We start from the raw sequence: 18079 nt of genomic DNA on the forward strand, positions 1-18079 counted from the left end.
CCGTTATTCCAATCCCTAGTGAGGTGTGACAGAAAAAACTGCTTATTGCATATTCAAGAAGAGAAATTTGACATTGAAACGGTCTGAAGTTTCCCAGGCATTTTTAAGGAAAGGTTTGAGTGTCACACAAAGAATACAGATGATTTACCTCAACAGCAAATGTTCATCTACTATGACGTGCCCAGAAGAGTTGCGCTAGGGCTCATCTGCAATTTTTGAAAAATCATGAAAATGTGGCGCAAATCTTTGAATATTCCTTCAGAGTGAACATTTTTAACTTCTGCTTCTGGGGGGGGGTCCCTGGAACAACATATTTTCAGATGAGGGTCAGCGGCCAATTACATATAATTCTGGGGGTCCTTGACATGAAATAGTTTGAGAACCACTGAGATAGAAACATAGGGGTTTTCAGAAAACTGTCAGGCTTTAGAAGGCATTTGTAGAATCGTCCTCAGGTCAAAATGTTAAAGCTACTCATACGCCCATATCCCCCACCCCACTCCCCATACTGCCGTTACCTTCAAGGTAGTCAAAGACAACAACATTGCTGAGATTCGTATCCTTCTGGTGCATCATAAGAAAAGAGTCTTTCAATCAGTAAATTTGACAGAACCTGGTCTACGTTTATCTCATATGTGGAAGACTTTACATTTCCCCTAACGAGCAGGCGAGGGAACCGGCGGCCAGACCCCGTGCTCCGTCCCCCCAGGGGGGGTTGGAGTTGACGGGGCTGGAATGCACCTCCCTCCCTCCCGATGCGATGGTTACTACTACTATTGATCAGCATTATTTGCTTCTGTCTATATATATATATTTGACCTTTATATCTATGTTTGCCGTCTCTGGACGGGGGGGGGAGGGGAAGGCGGGGATGCAAAAATGGAACAGTTTTGAGTCTGAACTGCCTGTCAGACAGGCTGCAAAAAGGAATAAAAACAAAGTGAACACAAAATGTGTCAGAAAAAAGGTACCTTCTTTCTGATGTGGAGCACAGACCAGACCACACTTACAAGGAACAATGTCAAGAAATGTCGAAGCCACGTTCACAAAAAGACGATATCCTGACAGGCTGACACGGATACATTATGTAATGCAATGGAAAAGGTCAATCACATCTCCTAGTCAGTGTGTAAACTGAAACTCCAGTACAAAGACTTATTCATCGTTGGGAAAGGAAATCAAGGGTGCATGCATGGTGCCTCAGCCTGTTAGTGCACACACTGCACAGACCATAATGCTCCTAGGGAGTATGGTGACCCGGATTCACATACAGTCGTCGTCATTTCACCAGAGGAATACCAGACTTGGGATTGAAACGTGTTTTTGTACAGTATATAAGCATAGTAGGAGCAAGTGGTGAGCTGCTGCCTTTTTCCTTTTGATAGTCTCTCTACTCTAAGCTGCAAGGTCCTTACTTACCAAAGACAGATTGACTCATTAACTTATCAACAGTCATTCTAAACGGACAGAAGCTGATGTAACACTAACTTAAGGGAGTTAATGCAATGAATGCCATGTCTCGATTTGGTTTAGCCAGCAACAGGGCTATTAGTCACTACAATTTCACTTGATCATGTCACTATGTAGGCAGACAGTGTGTGTGTGTGTGTGTGTGTGTGTGTGTGTGTGTGTGTGTGTGTGTGTGTGTGTGTGTGTGTGTGTGTGTGTGTGTGTGCTTGTCCTGAACAACCTTTGAAACTAGTTGTGAATTAAAGAGGGTGACTTTCAGACCAAAGGCAAAAAAAGAAGACTTTAGTTTTAGGAAGAAGGGTGAAAAAAATGAACAAGACCTTATTCATCTGAGGAGAGACCACAGGGAGACTAGAGTCTCACAGTCTGTCTGAGAGTGTGAAGCAGAGGTACAGACCAGACACTAAACTGGGCCACTCCGAACATAACAGTTGATATTACTTGAGGCCGGGTTCTCTAAACCAAATCCCAAGCATTTGCAGGTTGCAGCCAAGTTAATCCGTTTGTCCTATTGCATTTTTTCCAGGTGCATATCCAGGAACATCAGAAACACAGGCAGCCATCTAACATAAACATCAGAGAACTGCTACCATCAGAGCAGACCGTACGCTTTGGAATGGTGTGGCCTCATTCATGTTGCCTGATGCCAAATGACTCGCCATGTCCTGCAACTCCACTTGCTGTGACACATCTGACTTTTATTACACGAGAGGATGTGAGGTTTGTTTATAGGTCTTACCTTTTGTAAGTTACGGTGTGAAAATCAGGGCAATGCCTGAGAGATGACTTTCCAAACATTCAAAGTTATGTCATCAACTTATCATCACTGTAGAAATTAGCCTACATTAACACTTGCCTTTGCTTAAATATGTGCCTGTCCGGCTCCTTGCCAACAGCACTTTAACAAATCCTTGAGGCCAAACGTACGTCTCCCTGCTGAGTGCAAACAATAGCAGATGCTCACAAATTCAGACAGGCAATCGATGATTTGTGTCAAAGCCTGCTTTTAGAACACCATTTCCTTTCCCAGGCAGCGGGGAAGGGGGAACATAGACATACTTCTCCCCTACCAGTAAACAACACTATGGGTCACATTTTCTTTCTTTTTTTTCAGACTTTGTGGTATGTGGCTCTGAATGGAGCAGGATGTTATGCAGCATGGGAGACATTTCCTTGCCTTGCCTCAAGGAGGCCTATTTCTTTCTTTTTTTTTACTTTCAAGGTCAGGACACCAACAAAGACTATGCTCATCATGCATGCATGCACTTACTCACCTATAGTACCGAGACTGGAGGTATGTGGAGCAGACTGCTTTGGACACGTGACTGGCCGAACCAAAGTCTATCACCTTCACCCTGTAGGGCTGCCTCACGGGGTCCACCAGCATGATGTTCTCGGGCTTCAGGTCCGCGTGGATCAGGCCCATGATCTTCAGCTTCCTCAGCGCGGTGGCCACCTGCTGCAGCACGGGCCGGATCACCTTCAGGGGCAGCGGGCTGAACTTGTTCTGCTTCAGGAAGTCGTACAGGTTCTGCTCGAGCATCTCGAACACCAGGCAGGTGTGGCTGCGGTGCTGGAAGCACTCGAAGGCCCGCACGAGGTTGTGTTCGTCAGCGTTCTCGCCGCTCAGCCGCGCCAGGATGCCCACCTCGATTTGGCCCTGCCGCGCGTACGACGGGTGGTTCTTCAGGATCTTCACGGCCACCACCTCGCCCGTGCCCCGCTTCCAGCACTTCACCACCTGGCCAAATGTTCCGCGGCCCAAGAAGTCCAGCACCTCGTAGGTGTTCTTCATGGAGCACAGGACTTCGTGCTGTACAAGCTGGTAGTCGCCATCGATGCCTCCTGCTCCTGCCGCGCCTCCGCCTGCTCCTGTGCCCTGTTTGGAAGGGCCTCCCCCCCTGCCGCCCCCCACGGCCGCAGGCGCGGGCACCGCCGCGGCATTCGCCACATTCGTCGCTTGCAACATGGCGGGCAACATGGACAGTTCCTCCACTATCTGCATGGCGCTCCCTCTGTTCTCCAGCTCCTCGCTCTTACGTTTCAGCCCGCATCGCTGGGCGCTGTCCTCCACCGAGTTCAAACCTCCGCGCTCCTCCTCCTCTTCTTTATTTCCCTCTTCCTCCCGTCCACCTCCTCCCCCACCTCTCCCCCCGCAGCCCTCTCCCCTTCCCCCTCTTCCTGCCCCTGCTGCTCCACTGCTGCCTCCACTTCCCGTGTCCGTCCGCTGCTGTCCCTTGGCCCGCGAGGGGAGGACAACCCCTGCCTCCTGGTGCTTCTTCTTGTGGGCCGCAGTAGCTGGGACTGCCGCTCGTCCTTCCTTCTTGCCGGCCTGTTCTCTCTGTACGCCTCGCACTACCACCGTCTGCACCGGGCGCTCCTGTCCGCCGCGCACTTTCACGCCTGCCACCGACTCTCGGTTCACAAACGAGGACGCTTGTTTGGTCGGATGAGCGATGCCAACGGTTCTGCCGTTCAGATAAGTCCGTGGATGACGGGCCCTCTCATGGTACACACCGCTGCTGGGCTCGACTTTGAGTTTCTTCACGCTGCAAAAGGCACTTGTCTGGGTTTGATAAATGTGTGGTGGGTAGACCAAGACTTGTGAGGCCATACCTGCACAGAGAGAGAAAAGAAAAAAGTGGACCATTAGCTTGTAAGCATGTCAAAATGTCCTGTGTGGTTAAGATATCCCTATTCCTAACCGGATAATATTCCAGAAATACCAGTATTTCAATAATGCAGATAGCCTACTTATGAAACTGCATCTAATAACAACCTTGTGATATAGATAGTCACTTCTGAAAAAATGGTGGAGGTGAAACTGAACATTATTCCTAACCTAAATGTAGCATGTGTCATTTTTCTTTCGTTATTTCTCACTGCAATCCCCACAAGCTTATAAAGGACAGCATCCCCCAGTTGATTGAAAACACACTCAAATCTCCACCCATCTAATGCTGCAGCCCCTGCTACCTCCACATAGCAGATGACTAACTTCTGAAAGGTTTGCCTGACCTTTTCCTGTCATTTCCATGCAGGTCTCTACACAACGCAACCAATGTCAAGAGAGAGGAGAGAGAGAGAGAGAGAGAGAGAGAGGCTGACAGGCAGGCAGGCAGACAGACAGACAGAGACATAGCACAGGGATCGAAAGATGGTTTGGCACAAAACCATGAAGCATCTTCAAGCACACATGATGCCGCCACCTCTCCCATTACAGGAGGAGTTTCCATTTCTCCCTTACTCCGATTTTGAGCAAAACAAGGAAACAATGCCATCCTAGAGAATATTATGTCCTGCCAAAAAAAGAAATGTCTTGAAACTGGATTACTGGACTGGACTGCTAAATTGAGCAGACAAAAGAAAGTTTTTGGTTTTAAAGAGGGAACGCCGTGATATCCCCCCCCCCCCCCCCCCCCCCCCCCCCCCCCCTAAACCTTGATCATCAGGTACGATTGATTATACTAGGAGAAAGATATTTTTTCAAAAACAGAAAGTGTTAAAATTATGTTTTTATGTGGCCACATGCACCAGTTCATTAAGTATACCTGGTTTGCCTAGTGGGTGGTGATCCACCTGAACCGAAGCCACACCCACAGCTGCTGTTGTATGATAAATGGGGAGAGGTTAGGGGAGGGGATGATATTGTGATGTCACTATATATGGTGTATTTCGTCTGGGCTTTTTTAACTCAAAGGCTTTCAGGAAGAAATAAACAATACACACTGAAGACATATTGGAATGTTCTAACCACACCTGGGAGTAATGTTAACTCCATAGAAGACACATACAAAACAGAATCACGGCACTCCATCTTTTAAGATTTTGCAGTTCCATCTTCAAGAGCAGTAGTCTGCTCTGCCTCAATGGCCTTTATATCAGGCCCTAACCATGTGCCCTCCTAAAGCCAACAACCTACTTCCTTTATTCTGGGGCACATCCGCTGACATCAAAGAAGCTCATCCCCGACAGCTCTTTGACTTTAATCAACAGCGCCTTCAGGGAGCCATATTTAGAAGGCGAGCATGCCTCATCTCCAGAACTGTCACACCAGGCTTCTAAAAGACTCTCCTATCTCACAACATAACAACAACACTGGTGGTGGTGAATCACATGCACATGCTGGAGATAGCATCACATCAATAAATTATACCTTTTCTGACTTGGTGACAGAATTAATACACTATAATTAAAAGTCGCCAACGGAGAGAATAAACACCCACAAGTCAAACCCACAACTTTTAAGCTGGAAGGCAGCACAGCTGTAATCATGAACCGTCTAAGAATATGTTCATTGTTCAAACTGTACGCCAGCAAGTACAATCTTTAATTTTGAAAACAAATATGTAACCTCTATCCAGGATCCACTCACTACCTTTAATATTTTCGAGGGGCGCTAGCCCCTCCTACTGTATATACAGGTTTAATGTTTGTTTTTAGTTCAATGTTTGTTTTAAAAATGCCATTAACAATAAAGAGAGTTTTAATGTTTGTTTTTAGTTCAATGTTTGTTTTAAAAACGCCATTGACAATGAAGTGAAAATGTACGTCATCCTGTCCATAACAAACATTAAATGCCATTAACAATAAAGAGAGTTTTAATGTTTGTTTTTAGTTCAATGTTTGTTTTAAAAACGCCATTGACAATGAAGGGAAGATTTACGTCATCTTGTCCATAACAAATGCCATTAACAATAAAGACAATGTAATGTTTGTTTTGACAACGTTTGTTTTACATCACCTAATCAACATGAGTTAGACTTTAATATATTAGCGCCCCTCACTTCATATGGGTGTGATTTTTTTATGTAGAAAATAGCAATATTATGGATTATATGTTGGAAAGAGGATTATTATGTATGAAGCTCCCACAGAGTGTAACCAATGCATGGATACATTGCGAGGAAGAGAGACAGGTTTCAAGTTATGCAATCAGTGTTGCAACAGTTTTGTTAATGTTCATACCTGGCTTCAGCCTTCAGTTCACTCTTATTGTCCTATATATATATATATATATATATATATATATATATGCAGATGGAACCAAGGCTCCGTCCATCTGGTGGGAAATCACGCCATAGTGGCAGCACAGGGAAAGGGGCCCGGAGGAGCAGTTCAGGAAAAGGTTCCAAGTGCACACTATGCTAACTGACTGCCGTCACTAGATCACAGAAAGGATTATGTATCCAACAGTAATCAATGAGCTGATATTTTTACTATATTGCTGCACGACACTGTTGTGATGAAGTATATATGAAATGAAGCTTAAGTGGTTAATCAATTCAATGATTTGATTAATCGAAAAGCAGTAATCGATATTAGTTGCAGTCCTAAAAACAGATAGTTTGACAATTCCTTTCTTGGCAGGCATTAGGTAGTAGGCACTATGCTGAGCAGAGCACTCAGCAGCAGGGCAGTCGCTGGGCTCTCAGCAATAAATTAAGCAATATAAACTAAGCACAAGTATAAAGGCAGCTGTGCTACCATGATAGTCCTATAGGCAGCACCGACGGAAAGCAGGCTGCTTATGGTCCTGTAGCCCTCACCTCCATGACATGTTACTGAGCAAATGCTTTGAGAAGCATGTCAAAGAGCAGATCAATATCAGGTTGCTTGCCACCCACCCTGGACCCCAAACAATTTGCTTACAGGAAAAAACAGATGCATGTGTGCTGTAGCAACATATCAAGGAGTTGGCTGCTATGCTTTACTGAAAGTTGTTAAAAGCACACGATACTGAATTGTTACTGTTCTTTTTGGGTCACCAAATGTTAAGAGTCAATAATACAAAGATACCAGATCCTGGACAGATCTTATCTAGAACACCCTCTGGTAAAACAGTGGCCCATATAACCCTTAAATAATAAGACTTCAGACTTAACAACATAACATATAGGCCAAGATATGCATATACTACTATACTATATGCAGAAATGTCTTGTCATGCGACTCAACATCCTTTGATTCCCATGATTTCTTACTTTGCCAAAATTGGCATTAGTCATTGAATTGATTTTCATCAAATGCATCTTTGAGCAGACAAAATATATGTCAAGTTAACTTAGTACACACACATCATGGCTATGAACTTGGAAGTATTTCCAAGCATTTCCAGTTATGTGGGGACTTTATTCCCACATAATTATAGCATATACATTTAATTTAATTTAATTTAATTTAATAAAATTATAGTTCTCTAAGGCAACTAGGAGTCCCTACTCAAACTTTCCAAGTAGCATTCACTAAATCCGGCATATTTACCCTTGCTCATGTGTATGTATGTGTATTACACCGCAGTAACAGGTCTTGTGTTCGTCAATGTGCACTGTTCCGACCAAATAAATAAATACATAGAGTAAGAGTAAAGAGCAGCAAAGCTCTGAAAAGGAAGCCCATTTCAACTCGGAGAGACACAGACAGACACCCAGTTACTTCTGTCACCATGACAGCTCTCTCTTCATTGTGTGCACACACTTCCTGTTCACTTCATATGGAGACAAGTAGCGATAGCTAGGGCCCGCGCGGCCGCGCCAGTACTAAAAGGGAACACTTATGCAACAGAGCCTACTGGGCTAATCAGTGGAACGTCAATGCAAGCTCATCTTATGTCCAGTACAACCGGCCTGTAAACATTAACACAGCACTGACTTTAACAACCAGCAGCACAGGGCAGGCCCAACCCTGATACAATTAAGTGCTTATCTAACAGTTATTTCCAACTGTCAACTAGCGTTTTTGAGCGGTGCGTGCCCTAACCGCTCCAATGACTGGAGTCTGTCTGGAGTCTGTCTGGAGTCTGTCTGCGTCTGTCTGTCTGTGGTACAAACAGCTGCAATACCACTTGTTGCAAGATCAAGTACAACAAATATCACATATTCCTCACACCTCTAAAATGACAATTTTGGATGGGATTAGGAATGGGTTGGTGGCAGGGGTGGCGGGCTGGCATATACGTCCGTTTTTATGTTCATTATTCGATTTATTGTCTTAAATTCAAAAAATGTGATGTGATAAAAAGGACACATGATGAACAACAATTGTCATCTCTAAACCAGACCACGTGGTAGAAAAAAAACGAACAACCTTCCCGTTACTTAGAGGAGTTATCAGGATTCCCACTTAACGAAAACAGAAATCATGAGCAAGAAGCCACCAGGCCACAAGCAGCCTGTCACACAGTCCTTCTGGAAAAGAAGCCTCTGCCAGCAAATCTGCCAAACGGAAAGCACTAGTGTCTTCTTGATAACAGTGGCTCTAGGAGGCACCCCTCGCCCTATTCTGGGTGGAAAGATAAGGCCAGCTCTGTTGCCTTGACTGCTCTCTTCTACACACAATCACACCCTATAGCGATGGTTTCTGCTGGCACAGTTTACCGTCTTCCCTGTCAGCGACTGGAGCATGCCAAGCCCTTCCATACTTCACCAATACCACATCAACAATGAGGGGAAATCTAGTAGACAAAGGTTGGAGACTAAAAGAGCCAGCAGAGGCAAGAGAGTGGCAGCTGCTGGACCCTGCTATTATTACCACCTGAAGTCTGATACTCCCTGGGTCTGCCAGCAGTCTCCTCCTGTGGAATCGTGTTACATCCCTCAAAGCTGCAGGACTTTTTCAGCAACCTTGGGCTGCTAAGTAATTGCACACGGTTGACCTTTGACCCCAGGCAGTCCAAATTAAATTTAGAGGGGAAAAAAATAAACCCCTCACATGGTCACACCTGTCTGTGTCCACAATGAACAAATGCTCTTGAGGGAAGACGAAAAAGAATAAGTGGCCAAGATGATAAAGCAATATCAGTGCTAGAATGAATACCCAACAGCTGATAATAACAGTGGGAAGACAAATAGTTCAACTACGTATTGTAGAAAACATAATTGGAACTGTGAGGATAAGAAACCAAAAACATGCAATTCTATTCTGCCATTAAGCTACAGGAGGGAATAGCTACAGGAAATACTACCACAAGTTTACTGGAACAACTCAACACCTATTTATTTTCTGTGGAAGAATGCAAAAATAACTGCTTGGAGGGTAGGGAAAAAAGGTGACAGAAACCAATGTCAAAACATTACAGATGACTAATTTCCAATAGACCAAAATGCCTAACTGATACCGTTACTGGGGCAGATATCGATATTAGTGAGTAAAAAATGTGGATGTTGATATATTGGTTGATGATTGAATACTTTATTAGACAGAAATGTAAACAGTACGAGGTACAGTTGTGGATAACACAATAAGTCCAGGGGACTTGTTTCCATTGTGGTCCTATGTTACGTCACAGCACAGGGCTAAGTGGCAAAGAAAAACTTGTATTTGGGAATAATATTGGTCTTACTCAGATGCCAAAGGTGGAACATTAAAACAATCGACAATGTATCCTCTATTCAAACAGCTCCCTTTAAAAAGCTGTGTCTACAGTACACTGGGTGCAACAATATCACAGCATCACGTCTCATTTACATCATTATACCGTAGTATTTTTAATATTACAATCCAAAGCCAATATCCATAATGTAATTTCCCATTGGAACATTTTGCCAGGCATACTGAGAACAGCGATGTGGTGTCCGAACAGTCCGATGCAAGGAGACAGCAAAATAAAGTAGCACCCGCCTGGTATGTAAATATCTTATAAAATGGGCCAACTGATATGGTCGGGCTCTACTAAAACCCTAGACTAGAGCAAGAACAAGTGTTAAATACATTCACATCCTTGGTTAAGTATTAATGCATGTACTATCGACGACACCCACCCAGGGACTAGTAAATATGTAAATGAGCTCTTACTGTAGCTATCTTTGGTGCAATACATTTATTTTTGTGGACTGTCCTTTATATCAAGTAAACAAATAAACCAATCATAATGCTGTATCCCAGCATTAATGCTGTAGACTGCTAAACTTTGAACCTCCGCCATTAGCAGATCAATGCAGGTTCGGTGTAACCACTCTGCATTGAACTGCCCTGCACTCAATTTGTTTGTCTTCAGCATCTCTAAATAAGTGGAGCATACTGAATGCAATTTGTTGAACGTGGGCCTTTGTTTACCCATTAGCTCGTACATTTAGCAAGGGTTGCTGTGATTCACTCACGTGCCTGGCATCTCACTAAAAACACAGTTGTGTCTTGTGAATGTGATGATGTCCCGTGCTCATGAGATAAAGGGTCCAGTATTTTCTAAAGCATGTGATCACCATGATATTTCAACTGTGAACGTATGATTTCGGTTTGTTGTTTGGAAGTCTTGTACTCATAAGATCAACCTATTAAGATAAGATATACCGGTATGTTAGCTGGCCTCTTTACTGGTCGCAGTGTTATTTTACACTTAGTTGTGCACCGGACGCCGGTGCGTGAGACACGGAGTGACGGAGCACAAATAAGAATAAATCAGCCTCAATATACATTTTCCGCTATAAGGCAACAAAAGACCCTGCGGCCTGCACATTGTAATACTAGTGTGTGTCATGAGCAATTGTGAGGCAAAAACTGCATTTTACGCCATTGTACAGTACGTTCAGCATGTCACCAACATTATTTCCAAATTCTACTGTATATACCCAATGAAAACGTTCTCAAATGGCAATGGCAAGTGAAATTATGGCATGTATTTTACAGTCTGCTAGGACTGTGTTTCTGTGGCACTTCTGTGGCGTATTTAGTGAGACGAGAGATTGATCAGATTAAACATCAAATTGTAAGGACATAACAATTAATTAACTAGAGAGGCTGGAGGGATGCATGGCAATAACATAATTGCATGAGCAGTCCTTAAAATGCTACATTTAGGAATGTGCAAAGGACTGGGAAACTATTAACATACTACAACGTCATAATATATAGAGCAGTGGTTTTCAACCTTTTTCATATCAAGGAAGGTCCATTATTTATACTGCATTTGGTCAGAGAATACCACTTTATGAGATTTAGCTTCTCAGACCCAAACTAAAGAATATTTTGTTATCGGAAGATGTTGTCCGCAATTCCATGATGTTGGTACCATTAGGAGAGATAATACAGGAAAACGTTGATCAAAACAGAAATTCTTCTACATTCTCTGTGTGGACTTAATTGTAAAGTGATGCAGGTGTTTAACAATAATTGAACTTTTGAGAGGGTCCATTTGGTTTTATTTTACACTCAGGGTCAATTTGGTTACCATTGCTGGGGACCACCTGGAACCCCCTCAAGGACCACCGGTGGTCCCCGGAGCACTGGTTGAAAACCACTCATATAGAGGTAGAGGACTAGTTACTGTTGACTGACCATGACTTGCTAGAAACTATGAGAGTGGACGGCATCTTCATAAGAGCCTTGCTAAGTTGCTGCTATACAGAATCAATCCATTTTCACCTAACATTTTCCTGATATATTAGGAGGCATAGGGATAGGGTCAAGGAGCCCCCGTGGTTGGCTGATTATAAATGACATGGCGCCTGTATCTATTCTATGACATCATGCGTGATAGTTTAGTGATCTTAATTCTTCAATGTAGAGACAGCCATGGCCAACAGTATAGTATAATGTTGTTTGTGTCTGTGAGTCCAAAGTCCCCTCCCTTCAACTAACCATGAAGCTGGTTAAATGTTATCTAGCTAAAGCTCCTATAACGGATCTGCTGGGTGTTGTAGCTATATAATATCTGGTACATTTGGCAAGTAAGTAACAAAAGCCTGGTACACACACACACACACACACACACACACACACACACACACACACACACACACACACACACAATACAGTCAAATCTGTGGTGTTACATTGTAATACATTTGTAACTCAGAGTGTACCAATGTAGCCTTAATTGGATCAAGACTAAACAATAATTGTATCGAGTATGACTTTTACTTTCGTATCTACAGATATGCAAATGTCAAAATCGATTTTAAAAAATCACACCCGTGTGAAGTATATTAAAGTATATACTTTGATTAGGTGATGTAATGGTGATGTAAAACAAACGGTGCAAGCACAAACATTAAACGCCATTAAGAATAAAGAGACAATATGACGTAAATGACACATTATGACGTACATTTTCCCTTCATTGTCAATGCGTTTACAAAACAAACATTGAACTAAAGACAAACATCTGTGTAAAAAATACATCTACTGTATGATAGTCTTGATCCAAGGGTAGTATGTGAACATACAGGCTACATGAAACATTACTGCACGCTTTGATGCCTCATTGAACTATATATTGTTTTGTGCAGTAGAAACATCTACAAGCTAATTATGAAGAGTCAGACATAAGGTGAACTCAAACACTGGTCTGCTGTTACTTATTGTCAATCATTAAGCTTCAGTCAACGTGAGCTACGGTGTCATAAAGACAACGAGGCAAAGAGCTGTTTTAGTTGGGATATAATTAATTATTCATGTCAACTCTGTGACCAGAGTTCCATACATAGCCTACGTATAACTTGCAATAGTTCATTACGTGACATCATGATACATAAAGCCAGTAAGCCACCAACGCCAACTTAGCTCCAAGTTACCACCACAGTCTTATCTGTAAATGAAACAGCGCCATTATAACAGAACAGCCTTCATTTTGACAACGTATTAACTCACCTTCACGTAGAGTAACAATTGGTAGAATCCAGGGCTTCTACTGTGAACATGTTATGGGTTTATGAAGCCATACCATGCACAGTTTGCCTGCAATGCTGCTGCCATCTTGTCCTCCCACTACTACTACTAGACGACAGGAAGAGAGGGTAGCTCACTCTCATCGCCGACAACAACACCACCATCATCGTCGCCCACATTTTTTTTAAATATAAACTTAAATTAAACTCCCGCATTCAAATGTCCACCAGCACCTCGCCTCTTTTAGCCTCGGACGGAGCTGATGATGTTAATTCACTTAGTTCAGATTCTTCTCCTGTCTCTTTGGGCGAAGTGGCCCATGATCTCTGAAAGGGTGTCCGTCACCCTCTTCGTTCTTTGGCAGAATGGTTACGCAGCAGGTCTCTAAACATGTCCCTTCCTCTCCTCTCCTCTCCTCTACTGTTGCTGCATGCCCCTTCCTCTCCTCTCCTCTCCTCTACTGCTGCTGCATGCGAGATGTTTGTGAACTGACGGCATAGGGAGGGCAGACCACACTAGCCAACGGTCGATACAGCAAAGAAAGATCAAAGAGATGTGTCATCCGTCTGTCTGTAAGTGTAATGCTTTATGGTGTCGTCCACTCACAGTTAACAGTTTTTGTATTGAGTTGTACTTGAAATGTACTGTAATTGTGCAAACTGTTATATGTTTTATATATATATGTGTGTGTGTGTGTGTGTGTGTTGTAGGCTGTATAAGAGGCCGTAGACCTCTATACTATCAGGAGCACTCATTCAAGGTTTCTTCGACTATGCATGCATCTATGGTACCATAGCACCACAAGGCCCCAGTCCAGACATCCCAAAACAAACAGGCTACTGCTTGGCCTTACTCCTACAACTCACTCACCTTACCTACCCTACTAATTTTGCTGTACATATTTTTTATTTATCTTTGATTTGTATTTTATAACCATGTTTATGATGTGTTTGCATAGTAGGCCTACTGTATATTTGTAGGCTTAAATGTTTGGATGAATTGAGTAAGGACCCCAATGGAAACAAGCCATATAGGCTTTGGCTTTCTTGGGTTTAAATCCTCTTAAGGTTTTTCCCCTCACTGTAGGCTATAGGTTATGTTTTCTTCCCATTTTACCGCCTCTATGATGATTTCCTATTTTTTGGCTATATAGTAGGCCTAGTGTATATTTGTACGTCTCTAAATGTTATGATGAATTGTACATGGTGGCCCCTATTGTAAACAAGTTTCTTTGATTGATTGAAATATTTATTAACAATTTGTAGAATTACAGTACATTTCAAGCACAAACTCAATACAAAGACTGTTAACTGTGAGTGGACGACCCAATTAAGCATTACACTTGTTTACAACAGGGTCCACATTGTTCAATTCATCAAAACATTTAGAGACATACAAATAGACACTTCTATGTAGTTAAAAAACAGAACAGGAATTCATCATATAGGAAGCAAAAAGGTTTTACAGAGGCCAGTTTCGAATTGCAGCCATCCGTAGGTGCCCTTTGAGAGCGGTTTTGAAGGAGTCAAGGGATTCACATGTCTTAATGACTGTTGGTAGGGAGTTCCACATTTTGGTGGCATAGGAGTGTAATGCTTTATGGTGTCGTCCAGTTAAGTCTTGTATTGAGTTGTGCTTGAAATGTACTGTAAATCTCCAAAATCAATCAATCAATCAATCAAGGTATGGGAAAAGTCATATAGGCTGACATAAAAGGCTAGAAATAGGCTCCACGAAGACCCAGTTTGGTTGCTTTTGAAAGTATGACCTAAATTGTAGCTTTCATTTGTAGGCTACAACTAAATTCACCATGTTGGATTCAAAGATTCTGAAGGGCAATTTTTAGAGGTTGTCTCGCCATCAACAAGAAAAAAATAAAACAAACATATTAGTCTATATAGGCTATAACCATATAGTTATAATATATTGGCTATATAACCTACACCTACAGTTTTCCCAAATATTTCTTTTCATTGATTGACTGATAATTGACTGATGTGTTCTTGCACAAGCAAAGCAAATAATGCACTCTAGACACTTCGCAGACAGTCAAAGGTGACTATACAAAAGCTGCTCAAAACCCCGCTTTCTGAGATACCCACCTGGGGTTCAGCTGTAACCTTATCCATCAAATGGCCTTAGCTACACCAGCCCCCAACCCAACACAAAACAAACCACCAGGCTTGATAAGCTGGCAACAGGTGCAAGTTGTTCCAAAGCCCCCATCCCATATGAAACCCCCAACCCCAGTGCCTGCCTGCCTACCCTTAGGCCTACATCATTGTCAGTGTGTGTACGTGTGTGTGTGTGTGTGTGTGTGTGTGTGTGTGTGTGTGTGTGTGTGTGTGTGTGTGTGTGTGTGTGTGTGTGTGTGTGTGTGTGTGTGTGTGTGTGTGTGTGTGTGTGTGTGTGTGTGTGTGTGTGTGTGTGCGTGCGTGCGTGCGTGCGTGCGTGCGTGCGTGCGCGCATGTGTGTGTGATACGTATACCCACTCATAAGCAAAATAAAAAAGAGAGCACTTAAATTCTACAACCACCTAAAAGACACAGATGCACTCCAGGTATCCGGAGAACTCGCCAGATTACCAACTCACCGCAGCGAGAATTCTTTATCAATGTCTTGAAGTCTTCATCGTTATGCTAATATGCTGTCTTCATCAGTGTAGTATGTCAAACCCGCAGATGTTATAGTTCATTTCCAAAGTGATCAAATTATTTTGTGCAATTAAATGGTCAGATATTCAATGATAAAAAGTTGAGTATGTGAATACCAATGATAGTAGGCCTACCAATTCAGGATGTTGTTTACTAATGAATTACATTGTTTCGGTACTTTGGTGTTTATACTTTAGCATTCCTACTTCATCTAGTGTAAACTCTAAACAACTTCTCTCTCTCTCTCTCTCTCTCTCTCTCTCTCTCAATTCAATGCAATTTAAATGAAGCCATGAAGGTGAAGTAAAACTAAAATGCACTAAGCGAGTTCTCCGGTATCCCTCCTTAACAAGGCACTCACAGCGAAACTCTAGACTAGAGAGATGCCCCAGGGCCCTCAGCCAGCTGGCCCTGGAACTCTGTGCCACCAGATAGGAAAAAACCCATTGGAATAAGTCAATTTATAAAACAGTGGGAAGAGGAGTTGGGAGAAGAAATCTCTGAAGATGTTTGGGAAGATATTTTGCGTCTTGTCCACTCTTCTTCTATTTGTGCAAGGCATGGTCTAATCCAATGCAAAATTATCCATTGTGTACATTTCACTAAAGTGAGGTTATCCAAAATATATGGTGATATTGATCCCCCTGTGTGATAGGTGTCGCTCGACCCGTGCCATATAGCCTACATATGTTTTTGTCGTGTCCTTCTTTACGTAGATATTGGACTGAGATCAACTCCTTGACACCATGTCAAGGAGTGTTGGGATACCGTTTGAACCAACTGTAATGACGGCTATTTTTGGAATTTCTTCCCCAACTCCTATCACTATCGAAATACAAAGCTCACTTGGTGGCCTTTACCACTCTCTTAGCTAGGCGTCTAATTTTGATCGTCTCTAATCCCATCTTCACTGGATTAGAGATGTAGCCTACTCCACTTTATTCAATTAGAAAATAATTAGATGTACCTTCACCTTGAGAGGCTCGGTATCCAAGTTTGAGGACACATGGGGTCGCTTCCTCACACTGGTAAATACCTTTTACAGTTCCATGCTGTTCCAGATTGAATGAGTTTAAACCTGAATCTGAGCATGTAATGGTAGACGTGATCTCCGACGCAGCTGGGTTGTTTAGTAGTATGTTTATTATGAGGAACTATGTGTGGGTGGGTGCACTGCTATGTCCATTATATGCTGCTCTGAAGGGTGACCATGCCATGTTGTCTTGTTTTGTCGTTGTGTCTGTCTTGTTTGTTTTGTTTCAAAACTTGATTCAGGATATGCTGTCACTTATATGACATTTATACATGTAACATATTATCTTCTGATATGTTCTATATGGGTGTGTCACATGGTGTTCAATTATTTCATTGTCTTACCCTGAAATCTTGAATAAACAAATGCTATATCTTGCCCTAAATGGCAGTTCATACCTGAGCACTGTGACAAAACAAAGACAAATCTTAACTAGGTACTCATTGAGCACAGTCTTGCATCTCCTAAACAATAGAATATCTGAAACCTCATTTGAAATAGCCTATCTAAGAACATTGAATTGAATAGTCAATGCTTTAAAACAATAAATAACACTTAAGCATTTCATGATTTATAAGGTCATGACTCTATAAATACATTGTAATCTGCTCATGACACTGTATAATTAGTTATAAGCACTTATAAGAACACTATAACACTATAAAGCCTTTACAATTAATTATAAGAAGTGTCAAAATACTTCATAATCACTGGCTATGCTGGGTAGGCCTACTGCTCTGACGTTTTATTTTAGTCAGGATCAGTGTATAATTCTCATAAAAATATTCTGTATTTATAACTACAATTATATAGTGTTGTTAAATGCAGATATATATATATATATATATATATATATATATATATATATATATATATATATATATATATATGCCTAATTAAACAAGCTATGCTTATTTATAATGCATTAGACAGGGCCCGGGGCCATGAGCTTCATAAGAACAAGAAGTTTAGCGTTCTTGTCCGGATAAAACAGTGTAAACTCCATGCACACACTTACACTGTCAACGATACACAGGGAAGAAATATAACTATGAAAAATAAGAACTCGGTTGTCTTTTGCTCTGGTCTGTTTCTGGATTACCATTGTTGACACGCTATATGGTTATGTCTCCCTCTGCTGACCGATGACCTACTTACATGAGGACCTGTGTCTGTCTAGGTAGTTTGTGACAGGGACAGTCACTTCACTACTCTGTAAAAACCAGGGTGTCTCATTCAGTCAGTCAGTCAGTCACACACACCCAGTAACACCCCCCCCCCCCCCACCATGATGTCAGGTGGCACCCAAGTCTATGGA

The 18079-nt window shown here is 42.3% G+C and overlaps 1 protein-coding gene across 1 annotated transcript in view; it reads right to left on the minus strand.

Annotated features, from left to right (window-relative positions):
• The window catches only part of hipk3b (homeodomain interacting protein kinase 3b), a 68470-nt gene extending 54958 nt beyond the window's left edge, over positions 1 to 13512 (minus strand). Inside the window, exons 1-2 of the mRNA XM_080760611.1 lie at positions 13057 to 13512; positions 2745 to 4086 (exon numbers count right to left, since the gene is read on the minus strand). Of these exons, the coding sequence (XP_080616737.1) occupies positions 2745 to 4084 (1340 nt within the window). The 5' untranslated portion in view covers positions 4085 to 4086; positions 13057 to 13512. The remainder of the gene's footprint in view (positions 1 to 2744; positions 4087 to 13056) is intronic.
• Between the last annotated feature and the right edge of the window lie 4567 nt (positions 13513 to 18079).

This window comes from Protomyctophum bolini, assembly GCF_963924005.1.
Source record: "Protomyctophum bolini genome assembly, chromosome: 1".
Taxonomy (NCBI): domain Eukaryota; kingdom Metazoa; phylum Chordata; class Actinopteri; order Myctophiformes; family Myctophidae; genus Protomyctophum; species Protomyctophum bolini.